This window comes from Talaromyces atroroseus, assembly GCF_001907595.1.
Source record: "Talaromyces atroroseus strain IBT 11181 chromosome Unknown scaffold_9, whole genome shotgun sequence".
Taxonomy (NCBI): domain Eukaryota; kingdom Fungi; phylum Ascomycota; class Eurotiomycetes; order Eurotiales; family Trichocomaceae; genus Talaromyces; species Talaromyces atroroseus.
The window spans coordinates 569467-587353 of record NW_017971441.1 but is presented as its reverse complement, the minus strand read 5'-3'; the positions used below and the strand labels follow the sequence as shown (position 1 = coordinate 587353).

Here is a 17887-nt window from a genome sequence, read left to right as displayed (position 1 = left end):
AGCCTAAAAGTGAGGTTTCTTTGCACTCTTTTTGTTCAATAGAACTGTAAACCGGTAAGATACATTTGCTATCACCAGCCACCGACCACCAACACATGCATTGGAGATAAATACAATATGCAGTTTCGGTCTCGAAACTGTTGACTCATGAATAATACGCCATGTCAAATGCTTTGAAAGAGGAGTTATCTTCTGCTCATTCGCAATCGGTGCCCTCCACGTCCTCCCTTATCTTAATCGGTGCCTTCGACAGGTGTTACACACTCTCATCTGGCAATTGCTGCATACAAATACGTATTCAGGGAGACGATGGTTGCAGATTTCGCATTGGAGCTTGCCTTGGTCGCGGAATCTCCATTGCGATCTTCGGTGATGCTCACACCCAACGTCTTCGTGTTGGCGAAGATCTTCCAATACACGATTGAAGAGGTCATGGCGAACTTCAGGTCTTGCGTTGGGCGCAACCTGGTCATTCACAGCTTGATTGGCAACCTGGATGATCATGTTGTCGTCCCAGAGCGTGCAGTGACACGTCTTCCAAACCAGGCCGCAAACGTAACAGAACTCGCTGCCGCAGCTAAAACGGAATATTAGCATATTTGATGGTAATTTCTTTTGGCTCAAAAGAATTATGTATCTTACCGGCAAGTAATGTGATTGCAACCACGTTCGAGCTCCACCATTGTTCGACAATTGAAGCATCGCCTCCAATTCTGTGTATCAGCTATAGCTAGGACTCCCTGAAACGTATGATCCAATGGACAGTCGACGCCAGGATGAGCAAGGGCACGACAGGGCAAATGAGTCTGTTGATGGCAGTCCGGGCAGATACCATTGTCACCGTGGATAGCTGAGGGAGGGATGAAAGTAGAGCATGTTGGCTCAGCACAGTACACTCTGTTTTCTGCAATGTATTCAAGCGCCTTCTCACAGAAAGCTCGAAACTCGCTGTACTCCAGGACTTGCAAGATAATTCCAGGAGAAAAAGGTCGGCCACAGCAACGGGGTGGGTATAGCTCTTCGTCTCTGATTGCCCCAAGATATATCTCCCGCGCACAATCACGACAAAGTTCATGACCACAATAGCCTCTCAGAAAAGGCTCGCGGGTTTCGAGACAACAAACACATTTTATGGTGGTGTTGTGGCCTTGAGTTGCCAAGTTGGAAGGCAGCGAAGTGTCTCCCGCATTGTTCTGTCTGGTCAAACTCGCACGGTTCATAAGATCTCGCATGACCATTGAAACGGCGTCGTTGTGGCTCATGTCTTCTGGCGGTGGTGGTCCAATTTGAGCAAAGTAATTGACACTCTCTTCAGTTCTGTCCAGAGCCACGGCAGTCTGATGGTCTTGGCTAGCGATTACTTCTTCGCGAGCCATAGACATCAAGATGGCTTGGTCGGTGGCCATTGCCGTGCTGGTACTGACGGCCAGTATCTGGTCTCTTAAAGCGATAACATCGCTCCTCATGGTGGCAATTGCGTGTTCTGAGTCAGTCAGCTTGCCAGCTACCTGCTTGCCTTTCTGTCGCTCTTCCAAGGCATCGAGGTCTGCTAGCAGAAGGCGCAGTGCCAATTCTAGGTCTTGGTTGTAAGCCATGTGAAAATGGGACTCGATTCGCTTTGACCGGCTCTATGAAGATTGAATGAGGGGAAGTCAGGAGTGAAAATTTTCCTGGGGGAGGAGAGGGGGGAAGACAAAGGAGAACTTGACATGGCAGTTCTCAGTGCAGTTCTATCTCGCACTCATATGCTGGTGCTGCTCAGGTGACATGAGAGTGTTTTGTCTCTCCCCCGTGCTGGCTTGTTCTTTTCTCCCAACATTAATGAATGACCACAAAGACTGTCTGGCACTGACAGTCTGCCATGTTCATCCATAGACCTTGGTTGTCGATATGGTGTGAGCTCTGTTCTATGCATAGTGAACCCCTTTTTGGTGTGGAATGTGTTTATTGTTTTGTCTTTATACGCCATCATCTACACATTGCACTGTTGAGGGAGCAAACAGATGGCAGTCTACTTGATATTTATAGCCTTGGAGCTTTTCAAGTCTCTATATCAAAACACCACAGCTGGCGTATATATATCGACGGAGTAAAGTTATTCCGCCATATCAAGTCGCATGTAGAAAACGATAAAAGTCATAAACGAGAGCCGAACTAATGCAAGTGTTCTCTTCCAAGGATTTGATTGATAAGAGACTTACCTAGGTAGTAAAAAGTAATATAAATTGACACCCAATCCTCGCTCTAGTTCAATGAGACGTGGTAAGCAGAAGTTAGCACCAAAATAAAAATTGCTGCCCTTATCTTCAGGCGCCCACTATTCCCAATGCGGTAAGCAGCGCACGCGACTTGAATTTTCACAGCAACGTTGGCGACGCTGTCCTTTTGCCCTTCTTTTCCTTGCTTTTTTTTTTCCTCTTTTCCCCTCTAAATTCTTGCTCTATGTGCCAATTGACCCCGAACCCTGCCCTTATCTCGTCTTTTTGAGTGTCTATGAATCTTGATCTCGCACACCTCTTTGTATTTTGCGAGCGCCCTCCCTAACACCCACTACATATATATATATATATTTCTCTTCTGATTCACTCATGCTCTGGCCTTCAGGCCAGAATTACTGATTTACTCACCCCAAAAAATGACCTACGATGAGCCGGAGTATCTGCCAGGCACTTCTCGTCTGCTGAACCATGGCGAGATTATTCTCACTCCGCCACCAACCAAATCCGTGAATGATCCGTTGAACTGGTCCAAGTATCGCAAATATTGGCATGCCCTTCTGGTATGCTTTCTGACCGGACTCACTGCCGCAACCTCGAACGATGCTGGCTCGGCCCAGTTTGGCGAGAATGTCGAACTCGGTATCTCGTACGATGCCATGAACACCGGTGCTGGTGTATTATTCCTTGGCATCGGCTATGGCACTCTGTTCCTGTCGCCTGCAGCGTGGCTCTGGGGTCGCCGTTGCACTTATCTCTTCTGTATTACCATGGGTCTTCTTGGTTCCATTTGGATGGCCAAGACTCAAACGACTGCCGACTCCATCTGGAATCAATTGTTTGTCGGCATCTCGGAGTCCTGCGCAGAAGCTAACGTGCAACTCTCGCTCTCTGACCTGTTTTTTGAGCATCAGCGGGGAACTTTTATTGGAGTCTATGTTCTGGCCACCAGTATCGGAACATACCTGGGCCCCCTCATAGCAGGATACGTGGCTGATAGTAGCTTGGGTTGGCGTTGGATTGGCTGGCTAGCAGTCATTATCTCCGGCGCCACTATCGCTGTTATCTATTTTACCCTTGAGGAGACAATGTTTGACCGACCTGCATACCAAGGAGGCGAGATTTACCCTCCGGTCGTAGCCACTGCAGAGCCGGAGTTGGGATTGCAGGAAAAAAGAGAAGGTGTATCAAATGTTGTGACCACACCGACGGCTGTGGCAGATGAGAAGCCAAAGACATACTGGCAGCGCATTGCACTCATCACGCCGGCACCCAATCTAATCGGCCTTGGTTTCAAGCAGTACTTCGTTCGACTAATGCATACTCTGCGTGTGTTCTCGTTTCCTGCAGTCATCTACTCCGGCCTTCAGTGGGGTGCTCAAGACGCCTGGCTCACATTCTATCTTACTGTTGAGGACGACAACTGGAGCGAGCCACCCTGGAACTATGGAGATGTTGGAGTCGGTTTGATGAACGTTCCGTGTCTCATCGGGGCCGTTCTCGGTTGTTTGTATGGAGGCTATCTGTCCGACGTCTTTATGATCTGGATGGCGAAGAGGAATGGCGGAATCCGTGAAGCTGAGCACCGATTATGGTTCTTGTTTCCATTGGCCATCATCTCGCCGTTGGGCATGCTGCTCTTCGGAATTGGCACCGGGCAAGCGTGGTCGTGGCCAGGTCCATATATTGGTCTAGGCTTAATCGGATTCGGATGGGGATGCACTGGGGATTTGAGCATGGCGTATTTGATGGATGCGTATCCCGAGATGGTCTTGGAGGGCATGGTTGGAGTGTCCGTCATCAACAATTCCATTGCATGTGTCCTGACGTTCACCGCCAGCATGTGGCTTGACGAACAAGGCGTTCAAAACACCTTTATTGTCATTGCAGTCCTCGACTTTGTCTTTGTCTTGACCACCGTACCAATGATGATCTGGGGGAAGAAGTGTCGACAGTGGACGAAGGCCCGCTATCTTGAGTTCGTGCGCATCCGCGATTCTTTGTGAGAGTGTTGTTGTTTGATTTGAGGAATATTCTGCTTCGTATCGCCCGGTTTGGGTGTTTATGAATGTTTGCATCAATATATGCAACAGCTTTGGACAAAGCTGCCCCTTAGATTTCTAGAAAGTTACGTGAAATATCAACATTATACCGGCTTCGATAACAGCCCTTGTACGGTTGTACCTAGAGTAGTTACATAGTTAACTCACATAACTAACTTTGTAGCGCGTATTCCGTATGTGGTTAGACGCTGAGGGCATAAATCAGACGAAACCGCGGAATCCCACATAAAAATGTGCCAATCCAGCTTCTGATTGGCTGATTTGTCAAATTTTCTTTGATAATAAATCAGACCAGCGACCGTTACTACAGCGGGCCCAAATGGGCTAGTGGTATGCTTCACGCTTTGGGATGTACCTTGTTTATGTAATATATTAATATATTGTTATACAAGAGTGCATTAAAAATGCGTGAGGTCGAGGGTTCAATTCCCTCTTTGGGCCGTCTCGTGACTTATTTTTTCTTTTTTCTTTTTTTCCCTTCTTCCTTTGTGTTTCTGGATGAATTTAGACAGACTCCTCTGACTGAGCTGGCTGCTTTTTTCAATGAGGCCCACAGTAGCTGCTCAACGGAAAATTGGCCGCCCCAAACACTGTGTTTGATATAAGTGGATGTCGACTAAGTGCTAAGAAGAGAAAAAGGAAAAAAAGAAAGAAAGGAACAAGGCTCTCTCTCTGTGCCTTTGTCTTTTTTTATATGTCCTCGTTTAGCGAGCCCTCTAACCTTCTATGGCACCGACATGAAGTTATTCCCGGATTCGGCCCCGACGCGGGTAGCTGTGTCTCGCGGGCACGCCCCGAAATAGGACTTCTAATAAGAAATAGCTTCAGAGATGAACAGGCAGCTTAGTATTAGTTGTATAAATATCAGTCATTCGTATGTACAGAAAGATGACTCACTTCACAACTGTGATGTATTTATCCTGTAAGGATTTGATATCGTTGTCTATGCAATGATACATCACGTTGATCAGTTCTTCGCGCGATTGACGTGTGAGAGTTCGCCTGTAGGGAATTGGCGCAGGTGTTCTTTTAGGATCCTTTGGGGATATCATGCCATGGAACGCTTCATTTAATCATTAGATTTGACCTAGTAGGCTTGGATAATATTATGCTGGGTGATATATGTAGCTTCAATATTGTGATCTTCTCATATTATCTTCACCAGGGTAATACATACCGCTTCGCATAAATCTCGGATCATAAGAGCGCTGCTAGATGTGCTACAGATCAACATTATGATCTGGCTGCCTTACTCATCACGTCTTAGTCCAAACGAGAACCTGTCGGCTTTGACGAAGACCGAGATTTATCACCTACACTCTAAACTTGAGGTTGCCGCTGATGATATAAAAACAACCTTGGAACGCTGAAGAATGGATGGCAATGGAATTGATCAAGCAAAGCACAGTACTAGAGTAAACTACCGTGTATACAGGTTATTTTGGCAGCGCAAGGCTATTGCACGATATACGATATACAGAGGATACCATTCATTTCACAGCAGCTTTTCTCCAAAAGACTTGAGAGCAGCCTCTGTCTTGACAACTTCCGCCTCAATACCCAGATCCTCAGCCAGCAGCGGGCTATTATCCAGATACCACTTTGAGTTCTCTTCAAACGCCTTCAGGTTAAGATACATTTCTTCGCCAGCGGCTCCAAAAGCCTTGATCCAATCCCCAGCATCGACCTGCAACAATGCCGCTGGTTTGCCCGTTGCCGCGCTCCAGTACTGCAGCATCTGGTCATGGGTGATCGCCTCAACGACGCAGGCAACGTACTTGCCATGCGTCTTCTCCGGCTGTGCAAGGATGGCCTTCACGAAAACGCCCACATTAACCTTTGTGTCCCCCGCCGAGGGAATCACCACAGTGCGCGGCACGGGAACTATCCAGAAGTAGCAGCCCAAGGAGCCGGGCGTGGTGAAGAATCTGGCCGCGGGGATGTCGGCAAGATTGTTGGCGTAGTAGCCAACGTAGAGGAAAGTAGTTTTGGCTGCGAGGTTGGGATATGACTTGCGGATGGTGACGTCCAGCTGGGCTTTGTAGTCAAAATGCGGCACAGCGGTGCGCTTCAGTTGCTGCTAAATGTTAAGCAAAAGAACACGAGGACGACATTTGGTTAAAGCGACTCACGCCTTCAGCATTGCCAGGCAGAGTGCTCCAGATAAAGTGCTTCAATGAAGGCAACGTCTCAGCAATCTTGACAACAGTGAGTGCCTGTTTGTACTCGGCCTCGCCCGAATCGGCCGCATTCTTGCCAGTGAAGAGGTGCTCCCAAAAGTTAGTGACCAAAAAGATGGCCTCGGCGTTCTGCATAACGCATCAATGGCTGCCACCTTACATATATCCCTCAGCAGTACAAAGTGCTCACCTCGTAGGCCTTGACAAGCGACGCCTCATCATCAAAGCTGGCCGTCACGACCTCCACACCGGCAGCGTCGAGAGCTTTGGCAGAATCAGTGGAAGCGTTGCGGGTGATAGCTCGGATTTTCCAGTCCGACTTGAGGAGCGACTTGACGACAGAGCCCCCCTGCGTGCCCGTTGCTCCGTGGACGGCGATAATTCTAGACATCGTGGATTGTGGAGTCCAAATTGCAGGTTTCCAAGGTTACATCCCTGGAGTTCAACATGGACGAATCCTCCAAATAAAATACTTTCGCCTTGAGCTACTTGGTGCCGCATCTTTGTTCGAAAAATATATGGACATGTGCAGCTGTTATGTCCAGGCCCACCGTGGGTAAGCAGATATGTATTTCTTTGGCCAGCTTCAAACTCTAACCCAGCTGGCAGGTAGCTTAGCTGAAGCTCACAGTGGGAAGTGTATAGGAGTGTACCATTTCCAGATTAGGAAATTTTTGCGGGAAGCCGGTGGACCAGCCCTATTTCCTCTTGGGATCTAGCGTACTTGCAGACATCATAAGCATGCCCTCTCACAGCTTTTAACTAGCTCATCGAACAAGGCTGGTCAGGCTGATTCTTCAAGGTCTGCAATTCTGCAACTAGCATGGTTGTAAGCCTATCGACTTCCTGAGACCACCAGTTCTCGCGTAAGAACTCTTCATTATTCAGTAAAACCGCCACTATCTGACAGTTTCAATTACATTTTCAAAGATCCAGCACTTACAGAATGGTCCCTTGATCACAGGGTAGATCTCAATGCTGCTCGTGGTCGAGACACACCATTGTCATGTGCTGTCGCCTCTATCCGGGTTTCCATTGCGGACAAAATGGCTACAGAAGACTTTCTGAAAATGGAAAAGTCGAAGGGCGTTTTTCATGCTTAGGGCTCCGTTCATCTCTCTATAAGGGTTGCCCAGCCCATTTTCAGCGAATGATTTTCTTTTCGGATTAGTCTAGACTGTGCTAGCTCAGTTGTACAGCCCTAATGTAGTCGCCCGAAGGTAACTGTAAGAGGGCAGAAATCCATTCATTCTAACGGCACTTTTCGAGAGCCGCACATTTGTTATACAACGACTACCCGATTTCAAACATATCAATGACTCGATTAGCAGCTGACTCGAGCAGAAGACATCCGTGAAACCGGTAAAGATTGCTGAACCGGTTGCTAGTGCTAGGCTGCAGAATTCAGCTGCAAGTCGAAGTCTGCCTAGCTGCATAGAGGCTCTAACAACTTCCAAACAGGGCAAAGCTTCCAGTATATCCAATTGGGCACTGTCTCCTTTCTGCCTTATAGCGATACCATTATTCCATTCAATAGGTGGCAGCTGCAGACGACCCGTATTTCCCTGCGGTATGGCATACCAACTTATCCAATAATTACAGACCGTCCGTTTTTCGCGTAACCTGGGTTCTGACCAAACACGGTTACCTACATGGTGGTTTCGTGAATGGTGCAACACAACCCTTTTTCCAGTCAAAGAATTGCTTACCAGCAGTTATGAAGTGGCAAAGGCTATACGCTACTTTCAAGGCCACAGGACTTTCTTCTGCCGAGATTTCGAAGATGTGCTTGCTCTACGTAGCCTCGTACGACTTGTGCTTCGTACTATCATTCTACATCTAGCCTTGTCCTTCATCTACCGATGAGTAGATCAAGCCTCGTGAAATATTGGAGTATAAGTTACGACTTGAAGCCATCTGTTTCCAAAAATTAATTATCTATATGCCATCACTCTGATATCAACAGGACGACGCTTCATGTTAAACCACTGGCGTTGATTCAGACAATGTCCATGTGCATTTCCTTCTGAAAGTTATATACTCAGATAACCCTATCTTTTTACGGCACTTTATATCGTTTTTATTCTGTTTTACTTTACTTTACTTTACTTTTCTTTTCTTTTCTTTCTTTTTTCTCATATCATGGTTGTATTGAACCCAGGTTCCGGCATAGGGCAGGGAGCCTCTTCCACACGATATGCCAACCCCCCAGTTCATATGTCAGGATCTGCACACGTCAATGCAGATTTGCAGGCTGATGGGAAATTCAATCTCAGCACTACCAAAGCGAAAGATACTTCACTGGAGACTCTCAAAACTGACAACAACATTGGGTCAACTCTCTATGAACTTTGGCAATTCATCCCGAAGAACAATAGAGACGGCAGCAAATCATGGTCATCCGCCAAGAAGAAGCTCATCCCCAGTGACCAGGGGACGCTAGAATATCTAGTGAAGAGCGAGTCGGAAAAAGAGTCGGTAGAGGAGCAGTATCAAGCCCTAAACAATAGAAAAAAAGGCCTTGTAGACGAGCTTGTTGCGGAACACGACCAACGAGATCCTCGTTTCGAATGGAGTTGCGCTTATATAAAGGTGGAACGACATAAATCTACCGGGAAGCCCCAGTTTGGATATAACCAAATCGTTATTATGGATTTCCATATGGACGTTATCGTTATGCGAAAGCCACGACAGCCGGTCCGGCCAGCCACAGCAGCATCCAAAAATAGCAGAGTGGATCATGATAATGCCCAAGGTCTTGGGAATTCCAATCTTTTCATGGGTGGGAACCCAAATTCTGAGGGGATAGGCAGAAAGGCCACTGATCCGCAGATTACTGGCACTGTCAATCCTGTTCACGTCAACCCTGGACTATCAAGGGAACAAGGACACGCCAGTTCGCCGGGTAATGCTGGAATAACGTCAATTTATACACCAATGTATCTCCCGGGGCAGCCACCAGTTCATCCACCCATTCAACCTCAGAAATATCCTCAAGGAAATCCACCTGCTCAGCTCGCCACTGACCAACAAATACATTCGCAAGTACGCCCGCAAACGCAACATTCAGTGCCTGGCTCGAACTTCCCTATGTCCGAAGCCTCTCGCAACTATGCAATAGCGCAAGGAGCCAATATAGGAGCAACAATCGGCCAAAACAAGCACCAAACTCCTCATCAGCCTGCGATGGCTCCACAGTTTGGTAGCGGTATAGACCAAAGAGCAGGTCCATTTGCTGGCAACTTTAATCATGAGACGAGGCCGCCCGCGCAGAAGGCTCCAGTGCCTACGGGCATGAACAATGCTCATGGAAACCAAGTGCATGGCGAGCATTCAACAAATAGTCACCGCCCAACACACCACGCACGAAAAAACATGGCGGCCGCTCTTCCTCCCAAAGTTATCCAGCAAGATCGTCAGCGGACCCACGGTAGGAGACCAGTTTATACACCGGAAGACAGCAGCACTATGAGTGACGAGGACTCTGAATTTGGAGACGAGGGGTATAGCCCGGCTAGCAGTGCGGACTTGGATGCAAAGGAAAAACTACTTTGGCAGACAAGATACCGAGACCAAGCAATGAGCGAAGGAGGATACCAAGGTCCTGGCCGGCAGCAAAGCCAACAATACCGTGGCCGTACTGTATATCCTGTCCGCTCCGCCGACATTTTCCCGTCTGAAAGCGCTCTTAGGAAGATAGAAAACGAGAGAATTGAAGAAATGAGTCACCGCAGTCATCCGTTTACTGCCCATGGAGGCAGACATGATTTCCAGATCCCCGGTCCGTCTGAACATGACCACCTTGATTCGCACGTCGCCGTGTTCAGACTGTTGAAGGTCCAGGAACAGCAGCAGCAGCAGCTCATTGATAGACTGGACCGTCTTGAGTTTCAGTCGCACAAAGGCGATGGCCATGACTGTTTCGGCAGTGAAGTGGCAGTCCGCGAAATCGAATCTGCTATGCCCATCCAGGGTCGGCGAGTCTTATACCAGGAACCCCGGCGTCTGTATCAGCGGGGGTTGTATTACGTGCCTCGAGAGACGACGCCTTATATGTACGAGACATATTAGCTATTGCTTTTCCTTTTCCTTTTCCTTTTTCTTTTTCTCTTTCTCTTTCTGCTTTGTTTATGTCTGGGGTTGTCTTGATATGTGATTTTTTCTTTTCTTTGGTGTATTTGACACGTACGACAACGATGCATGCATGTATTTATGTGAATTTGCACGAACGCCTAATTAGTATCCAGTAATAAATAGCCATGAATGACTATAAATTATCAGTGACTTCGGACTGCACATGCATATTGACTGCTGTAAAAGAGGCAAAAAAGTCGACATCGGGTTTCTCGGTGAGGGGAAGCAGGCATAGCACGTACGGGTCACTCCGTTTCCCCGCCGCGAAGTCGAGGGGGAACGGAACGTCATTGAAGCTCTGCTTAAATTTCTTCCCCTCCTCAACCTAAACCACGTCTTCAACATTCTGCCTTCGATTTCCCTGAGATCTCCCCAGAAACCATAATTCCATTCCACGACACATACCACAAAATGCCTCGCCAATTCTTCGTCGGAGGAAACTTCAAGATGTCCGTCCGCAACCCCGCAATCCTTGCCCCAAGCTGTAAGTGCGTACTAACAGGGCTTGCAGGAACGGAGTCACCGACTCCATCAAGTCCATCGTGAAGAACATCAACGAAGCAAAGCGCGATCCTACCACCGAGGTCGTCATTGCCCCGCCTACCATCTACCTCGCTCTCACTCGCGAGCTTGCCGACCCTTCAATCGCCGTCTCGGCCCAGAATGTGTACGACAAGCCCAATGGCGCCTTTACCGGTGAGCTGAGCGTTGAGCAGCTCAACGATACCAAGATCGCCTGGACTCTTGTTGGCCACAGCGAGCGCAGGGTCTTATTGCGGGAAGACGACGATGTAAATGACACTCACTCACTCACTCCCTTCCTCGTGTATTTGTAGAATGCGCAGCTAACTTTTTCTGCGAATGTATAGTTCGTTGCTCGCAAGACCAAGGCTGCTATTGACGGTGGATTGAGCGTTATCCTCTGCATTGGCGAGAGCTTGGAGGTAGGCGGCATATCAAGTTATGCCAGGGGAAAGAAACAAGATCAATGCCAGCTGACAGTGGGAAAAATATATAACAACAGGAACGTGAGGCCAACAAAACCATTGACGTCGTCACAAAGCAGCTCACTGCCGTCGCCGAGCGACTGAGCAAGGAAGAGTGGGCAAAGGTCGTCATTGCCTATGAGCCTATCTGGTAATAAACCCACCCTCGTCCACCGTTTGAATACGAGTAGCTGATGATCTATTTCACATCAGGGCTATCGGTACCGGCAAGGTCGCCACAACCGCCCAAGCTCAAGAAGTTCATGCTGCCATTCGCAAATGGCTTGCTACCATCTCCCCCGAAGTCGCCGAGAACACCCGTATTATCTACGGAGGCAGTGTCAGCGACAAGAACTGCCGCGAATTGGCCAAGGAGAACGATGTTGACGGTTTCCTCGTTGGAGGTGCCAGCTTGAAGCCAGCCTGTAAGTTGAAACACTATTCGCACCATAAGCAAAAATCTCAAGAGGCTAACATGTGTGCAATGTAGTTGTTGATATCATCAACTCTCGCCTGTAGATTTCTAAACCGCTACGATACGTCACTGTCCAGTGACTGTATTGGAGAGATACCTAATGACATGTGACGTCGGCGCTCGTCTTAGACTGGTGGTTGTGTAGCTAGTATCTACTTTAAGTAGGTAGGTAATAAATGTCGGTATCTCTAATCAGCAAAAACAAAGAAAATATATGAAGTACAAAGAAAGATCTACATTTGATTACTATAGAACGAGATTATTTTCAATGAAAATAGAGTCACGATTATATATGTACAGCTCTCTCCGCGTATCTGATCTATATATAGGTTCCGACATGCAGGTCATGACGAATACAACACAGAGACACCAACTCCCCTCCAGTACGAAGGATTCGAGCTTGGCGCCGCTCCTCCTCCTGCGCTCTGACTAGACCCTGTGCCAGCCGCTCCTGCAGGTGCAGATGTCGGCGATGGAGGTGTAGAGGACAAGGTCGAAAACGTCCCCGGGCCAAGTGATACCCCTGCGGTAACAAGAAGGGATTTGACGCGCCCTTCCCACAGGAGTCTGACATTCCATGATTGATCAACCCGGATTTTGATAACTGAATCGCCTTCGTGCTCCTCATCCGGGTTTGTTTTTGAAGGAGCAGAGGATGATGCTGATGAAAGTGACGACACTTTCTGAGCTGCTACTGACTTGATGATGCCCATCTTGCGGCGTGCCCAGTCTAGGCCGTCATCTGCTTCTGCTTCGGGTGGAGGTGCGCGTTGACTCTTGCGCCAAACCTCGCATCCAGCCACCATTTCGCTTTCCCAGCTATATACATTGAAGCCGAAGCGAGAGCTAAAGGTGAGATTCGGCGATGCGCGGACAGAGTACGTTGTGGATAAAGAGCCCGTAAGGGGCGTGAGTGTAAGAGTAAGTGTGTATGGGAAACTTGATATTGGACCGGGGCTTCCGGACGACGAGGCTGGCGTTGGCGTTGATAGCGTCCGTATTGCTGCTGGCAGAGTAGTGAACTTCAGACCCATGGATAACCCAACCAGGGAAGATATCGGAGAATAATAGGCTTCTGCACCCGCTGACAGCAACGATACCAGATCAGTAGACGCTTTTCCCGGTGTCGGGTCAAGGCCTATGTTCCATAGACCGCGCCATCCAAACAGTGTATTATCTGTACTGAATAGATATTCATTGCTGAAGGTTCCAGTGTCATGTGATAGCTGAGCAAGCAGAGCTGCCGAGGGTGCAGACTTGAACAAAGGCGGGCCCTGTGTTGAGACCAGTGCAGCTGTGATTTGCGTCGTGGGAGAAATGCGACGCAGGAACAACGCATTCAACGTCGAAGGTGGCGGTAAGTGGAGAGTGGCGTAAAGCAGCGTAGCCTTGCGAACGACGTCGTCTTCCAGGCCGTCAATATTCTGATGAGTCTCATGGGATGGAATTGCGTCCCAGCCCCAGTTCCGAACTGGTGGAATAGGGGCGTCACATTGCCTGTAGCCACGAACCAGTCGACGTAGTGGAATAAGTCCACTTTGGGACGGGGTATTGTTCAATGGAACGGTGCTGAAAAGGTACGACACGGATCCATCTATTAAACCGACCGTACCCAGAGTATACGAAGTCGCGAAGTGAGGCGTAGAAAGCGACGATAAATGGACCTGTAAGCGTTCGGGAACATGAAAGTCAAGGAGTGCTTGTGGAAGCGATTAGTTAGCCAACCGATTTGCGCCTTGGACCTCTATAAGCCAGACGTACATTCAGCCGTAGCAGTCAGTGCGGAGTAGGAATTGTCTGGGTTCCAGCGCGTCCCCTCGGCGAAGGCGAGCTGGATGTAGTCCATGAATTCCAGCATTGTAACAAATCCGGCGGCGTTGAAACCATCATCGAGTTGCGTTTAAGGCATGAGACGCCATCGGCGGCACCCAGTTCCTGCGGCGGTATTGGAGAAATCCAATCGCAGGAGATGGAGTGCAACTGAATGTCGAGTCCGGCTGGAGATTCGCGGTTGACAGAACGTGCTTCTGGCCTGAAGCCTCAGGCAGAAACATGGGCTCCATATTTCCTATCTAGGTTAGCGTCACTCCGCAGCTCTAGTCCTAGAAAGGCTAGAGCAACTCGGATAAGGCCCGCCTCAGATTTGTCTATAGGTAGGGAAAAAAAAAAAAATTCGGTCAAGCGATCAGTTTGCTTAAAGTTGTCGACAGAGACACAATTCTGCTTTTGCGAAGAAAGACCTGTCCCCTGACACTGGTTCGTACGCCGAGTATACTGCTTCTTCCATTTGGCGGTCTCATCACGCCCTTCCTGCCTTCGATAAGCCCCGCGAAAAGCGAATCAATCGGTCAAAATGCCTGTCTCCAAACGTGCCCGAATCGTCCATGAGTCCAAGACAAGCAAAAAGAACCACAAGGAACAAACCCGACGCTTATTCGCCAATATTCGGGAATCCGTCGAGAAATATGACCATCTGTTTGTCTTTTCCGTCGATAACATGCGCAACACCTATTTAAAGGATGTGCGCACAAAATTCTCCGATGGCCGGTATGTGGTTGCTCGCGACAGCTCATCGCTTTCTTTTTGGTTGCTTTTGTGTGGCTGCTAACTGGATTCCCCGGCACAGACTATTCTTTGGCAAAACCAAGGTCATGGCCGTTGCTCTAGGGAATACTCCCGAGACAGCATTCGCCGAAAATCTCAACAAACTGACACCGTTCCTAACCGGCGCCGTTGGATTGCTGTTCACTTCTCGCTCTCCCGAAGACGTCCTTTCCTATCTTGAATCATTCCGGCCATCGGATTTTGCACGCGCTGGCACCGTCAGTACTCGTTCTTTCTCTATCCCCAATGGTGTGGTGTATTCCCGTGCAGGCGAAATCCCAACATCAGAGGATGAGCCTATCAGCCACACGGTTGAACCGGCACTACGCAAACTTGGGGTTCCCACAAGACTTGTGAAGGGGAAAGTTGTGTTGGAATTGGTTGGCGGTGAAACAGAGTACGTTGTGTGCAAAGAAGGGGAGACGTTAGACTCGAGACAAACCACATTGCTCAAGATGTTTGGAGTTGCTACCTCCGAATTCCACATCGATATCAAGGCTCAATGGGACCGAAAAACAAGCGAAGTCAAGATTCTAGAAAAGTCTGAAGGGGCAATGGATGTTGAATAATTTGAATGATTACTGTCCGAGTGTCCTTTTTTCTTTTTTCTGTTGATAGCATTCCAAGGCGTGATTTGGCGTTTTTGGGTTACTTTCATATTGGAAATTTTCAATTTTGTTATACGGATAAGCAATAAAAGTTTCTTTAAACTACGACATGAGATCTTCTCACAATGTTTGTGTGTAAGTGTACTAAAGTTTTGGAATTGTATGTTAAGAGAGTTGATATGAAATCCTAAGTTCGCGGACGCAGTCACAGAACGTTATTACCAAATCCGGGTAACTTAGCCCTAAAACGCGGTCAAACGACTTCTCTTATTTCAGCCTTCGAGCGTGTTCTATTGGGTTTCAAATCTCATAACCTAATTTTCATTCTTTCCCGTATTCTCGTCCAAGATTTTGCGACTCTACATGAAAACGCTGTAGACGGGATGCGCGGTCACTGGCCTATCGCTAGCCCTAGGTCCGATTGGCACAGCTCGACAGTCACCGATTTGATATCCACCAGTTATGAGAAAGAAACGTGGCCACCGCACATTTCGTTGCATATATTTAAACCATTTAAACCTAAGTATGGAGTAGAAGCGGACGATGAAGCCGTCACATATATTCGCTTACCTAGCGTGGCATCCATGATAACCCCCTTTTTGTTCTTCCGGATATTTTTCAGCTAAAATACAGATACTTACCAACATGAGATGAAAATAAAAGAACAGTAATAAAAAAACAACAAAGCATGAAATGAGATGGAATGCGTGTAGTCACCGATGGGGAGGGAAGGAAATAATTGATGCCCGGTAAGCTATGTATAAGTTCACGCATCAATGATACAGTCGATCAGGAGACTGGAATAGGAGAGCCGGCCGGTGTTCTCAATCGAATTGATGCGATCCTTGGATGTGAGTCGACCTTACCCATGAACTCACAGTGAAGTGATAAAAAGGAATACTATCAAGGATACCCACCAAAGGCACCATGAAAGAGTAGTCAATGGCAAATTGGTGTCTTAATACCTCCTTTTAGCCCGAGGGTCTTCATAGCCATCGTCGTCATGGTGCCGTTTGCGAGAATAATCATCCCTTCCGCCATAGCGATTTCGATCACGATCCCAATCCCGGTCTCGCTCGCGGTCGCGGTCACGGCGGTCACCGTCTCTGTCGCCGTGGCGGTCACGATCCCGGTCACGATCCCTGTCCCTGTCGCGGCGGTCACGGTCACCATATGCATCGCGTGGCCTTACCGGTTCCTGATTACTGCCTGTTGCCCTTCTAGGATCACGATCAAACCTGCCATCACCTCCTCGTCTATCACCGCCGCGGCCACCTCCTGGGCCTGAAGGAGCATTCGGTGGAGCTTGACCTCCAAAGCCGTTACGACCACCTTGGAAACCAACACCTGATCTAGGGTTTCCAAATCCGCGATCGCGAAAGCCTCCACGAAAGCCTCCGCCTCTGCCACCAAACCCACCCCTAAAGCCACCGCCATAGCCGCCTGGTCCAGAAGGTGCATTGAATCCGCCTGGCCCAAGCGGGCGCGCGGGAGTAGCCTTCGTGTAGCCACGTCCACCGAGGCCTCCACCAAAGCGTCGAGGTTTCCAGCCTTTAACAGTGCGACCACGTTCAACATCAACCAAAACTCGTCGATCCTTTATGCGAATGCCGTCGGTCTCCTTGTATGCCGCTATTGTAGGAATCCATTAGTCAATCGTTCACCATCAATATAAGATCGTATCAGGAAAAAAGAAGCATTTAGACGCGATAGGACGCAAAACTGAGAGAGAAATCGGAGTATGGATACCTTTCATATCCTTTTCACGTTCATAAACAATGAATGCATATCCTCGATGAGGCTTCTTCGGATTCGGTTTCTCGGCATCTTTGACGATGCGAATCTAGTAAAAAAATTTAGTATGGGTTTGAATCAAAATATCCATTAGAATCATTACCCGTTCAATAGGACCGAACCGGCCGAATTCTCGCTCCAAGTCCGACTCTTTAACATCGTAGCTGAGACGCGCTACGAAGAGAGTCTTAAAGGGGTCTCCGCGAACTTGCGCGTCGTTTGCAGGATCATCTATACTCATAGGATTAATGTAAATCACTGAAAGCAATTTGGAGCGGTACCACATATCAATTTTCATACATTTTTCGACACCTTCCGTAAGCTGGCGATCCATGTGTTCTTTCTTCTCCGCCTTTAAACGCGAACGGCGCTGCAGCCAGCTCTCAGTGGCATTGTAGGGAACTTCTTCGCCATAATTCTGTAGTTCGCCAAGAAAACTCGCGACACCACCAATCGTGCTTTTCTTGCACTCGTCAGGCGCGCGATCAGTGGGAGGGATGTACCGCAACGGTGGACGCGGTGCAAAGAGAGCGAGGAGGTTAGGAGGAAGCTTGTCAGTCATTTTTGCGCGCCCTTATAGGCCCAAAAAAACAGCGGTGGTATTTTTTGGGACAATATTGGGTACGGCTTGCGCTGAACTGCAAACAGTTTGTATGTGATATAAGCGTTGATTCTACTTCGGCCAGGTTGAAGAATGCAAAGACTAGGAGCCAGACGAACATGGATTTAGGCGCCTGTGGCCGCCCGGCAGATCAACCAGTAATGTCGCGCCATTATTAGCCGCCGCCCGGCAAGTCCAGCGGCTTCTTTTCTGGTAAAAAAGACTC

The 17887-nt window shown here is 48.3% G+C and overlaps 8 protein-coding genes across 8 annotated transcripts; 4 read left to right on the top strand and 4 right to left on the bottom strand.

Annotated features, from left to right (window-relative positions):
• Positions 1–3: 3 nt before the first annotated feature.
• UA08_06595 (hypothetical protein) lies at positions 4–1595 on the bottom strand (the record flags this gene model as incomplete). The annotated part of the gene is made up of 3 exons (XM_020268890.1): positions 4–44; positions 381–577; positions 643–1595. The coding sequence occupies 3 exons, from the start codon at positions 1593–1595 to the stop codon at positions 4–6; spliced, it is 1191 nt and encodes a 396-aa protein (XP_020117977.1).
• Positions 1596–2635: 1040 nt separating this feature from the next.
• UA08_06594 (putative MFS-type transporter) lies at positions 2636–4222 on the top strand (the record flags this gene model as incomplete). Its single annotated transcript, XM_020268889.1, has 1 exon — positions 2636–4222. The coding sequence occupies one exon, from the start codon at positions 2636–2638 to the stop codon at positions 4220–4222; it is 1587 nt and encodes a 528-aa protein (XP_020117989.1).
• A 1552-nt stretch (positions 4223–5774) lies between these two features.
• Positions 5775–6850, bottom strand: UA08_06593 (hypothetical protein; the record flags this gene model as incomplete). Its single annotated transcript, XM_020268888.1, has 3 exons — positions 5775–6356; positions 6412–6588; positions 6650–6850. The coding sequence occupies 3 exons, from the start codon at positions 6848–6850 to the stop codon at positions 5775–5777; spliced, it is 960 nt and encodes a 319-aa protein (XP_020118375.1).
• A 1751-nt stretch (positions 6851–8601) lies between these two features.
• On the top strand, positions 8602–10530 carry UA08_06592 (hypothetical protein; the record flags this gene model as incomplete). The annotated part of the gene is made up of 1 exon (XM_020268886.1): positions 8602–10530. The coding sequence occupies one exon, from the start codon at positions 8602–8604 to the stop codon at positions 10528–10530; it is 1929 nt and encodes a 642-aa protein (XP_020117985.1).
• A 474-nt stretch (positions 10531–11004) lies between these two features.
• On the top strand, positions 11005–12098 carry UA08_06591 (Triosephosphate isomerase; the record flags this gene model as incomplete). The annotated part of the gene is made up of 6 exons (XM_020268885.1): positions 11005–11042; positions 11105–11384; positions 11463–11537; positions 11618–11730; positions 11793–12004; positions 12070–12098. 6 exons carry the CDS (start codon positions 11005–11007, stop codon positions 12096–12098), a joined length of 747 nt encoding a protein of 248 aa, XP_020117988.1.
• Positions 12099–12398: 300 nt separating this feature from the next.
• On the bottom strand, positions 12399–13912 carry UA08_06590 (Mitochondrial distribution and morphology protein 10; the record flags this gene model as incomplete). The annotated part of the gene is made up of 2 exons (XM_020268884.1): positions 12399–13753; positions 13816–13912. The coding sequence occupies 2 exons, from the start codon at positions 13910–13912 to the stop codon at positions 12399–12401; spliced, it is 1452 nt and encodes a 483-aa protein (XP_020118346.1).
• A 495-nt stretch (positions 13913–14407) lies between these two features.
• On the top strand, positions 14408–15227 carry UA08_06589 (Ribosome assembly factor mrt4; the record flags this gene model as incomplete). The annotated part of the gene is made up of 2 exons (XM_020268883.1): positions 14408–14601; positions 14681–15227. 2 exons carry the CDS (start codon positions 14408–14410, stop codon positions 15225–15227), a joined length of 741 nt encoding a protein of 246 aa, XP_020118359.1.
• A 997-nt stretch (positions 15228–16224) lies between these two features.
• UA08_06588 (hypothetical protein) lies at positions 16225–17622 on the bottom strand (the record flags this gene model as incomplete). The annotated part of the gene is made up of 4 exons (XM_020268882.1): positions 16225–16898; positions 17016–17109; positions 17164–17291; positions 17361–17622. 4 exons carry the CDS (start codon positions 17620–17622, stop codon positions 16225–16227), a joined length of 1158 nt encoding a protein of 385 aa, XP_020118364.1.
• Between the last annotated feature and the right edge of the window lie 265 nt (positions 17623–17887).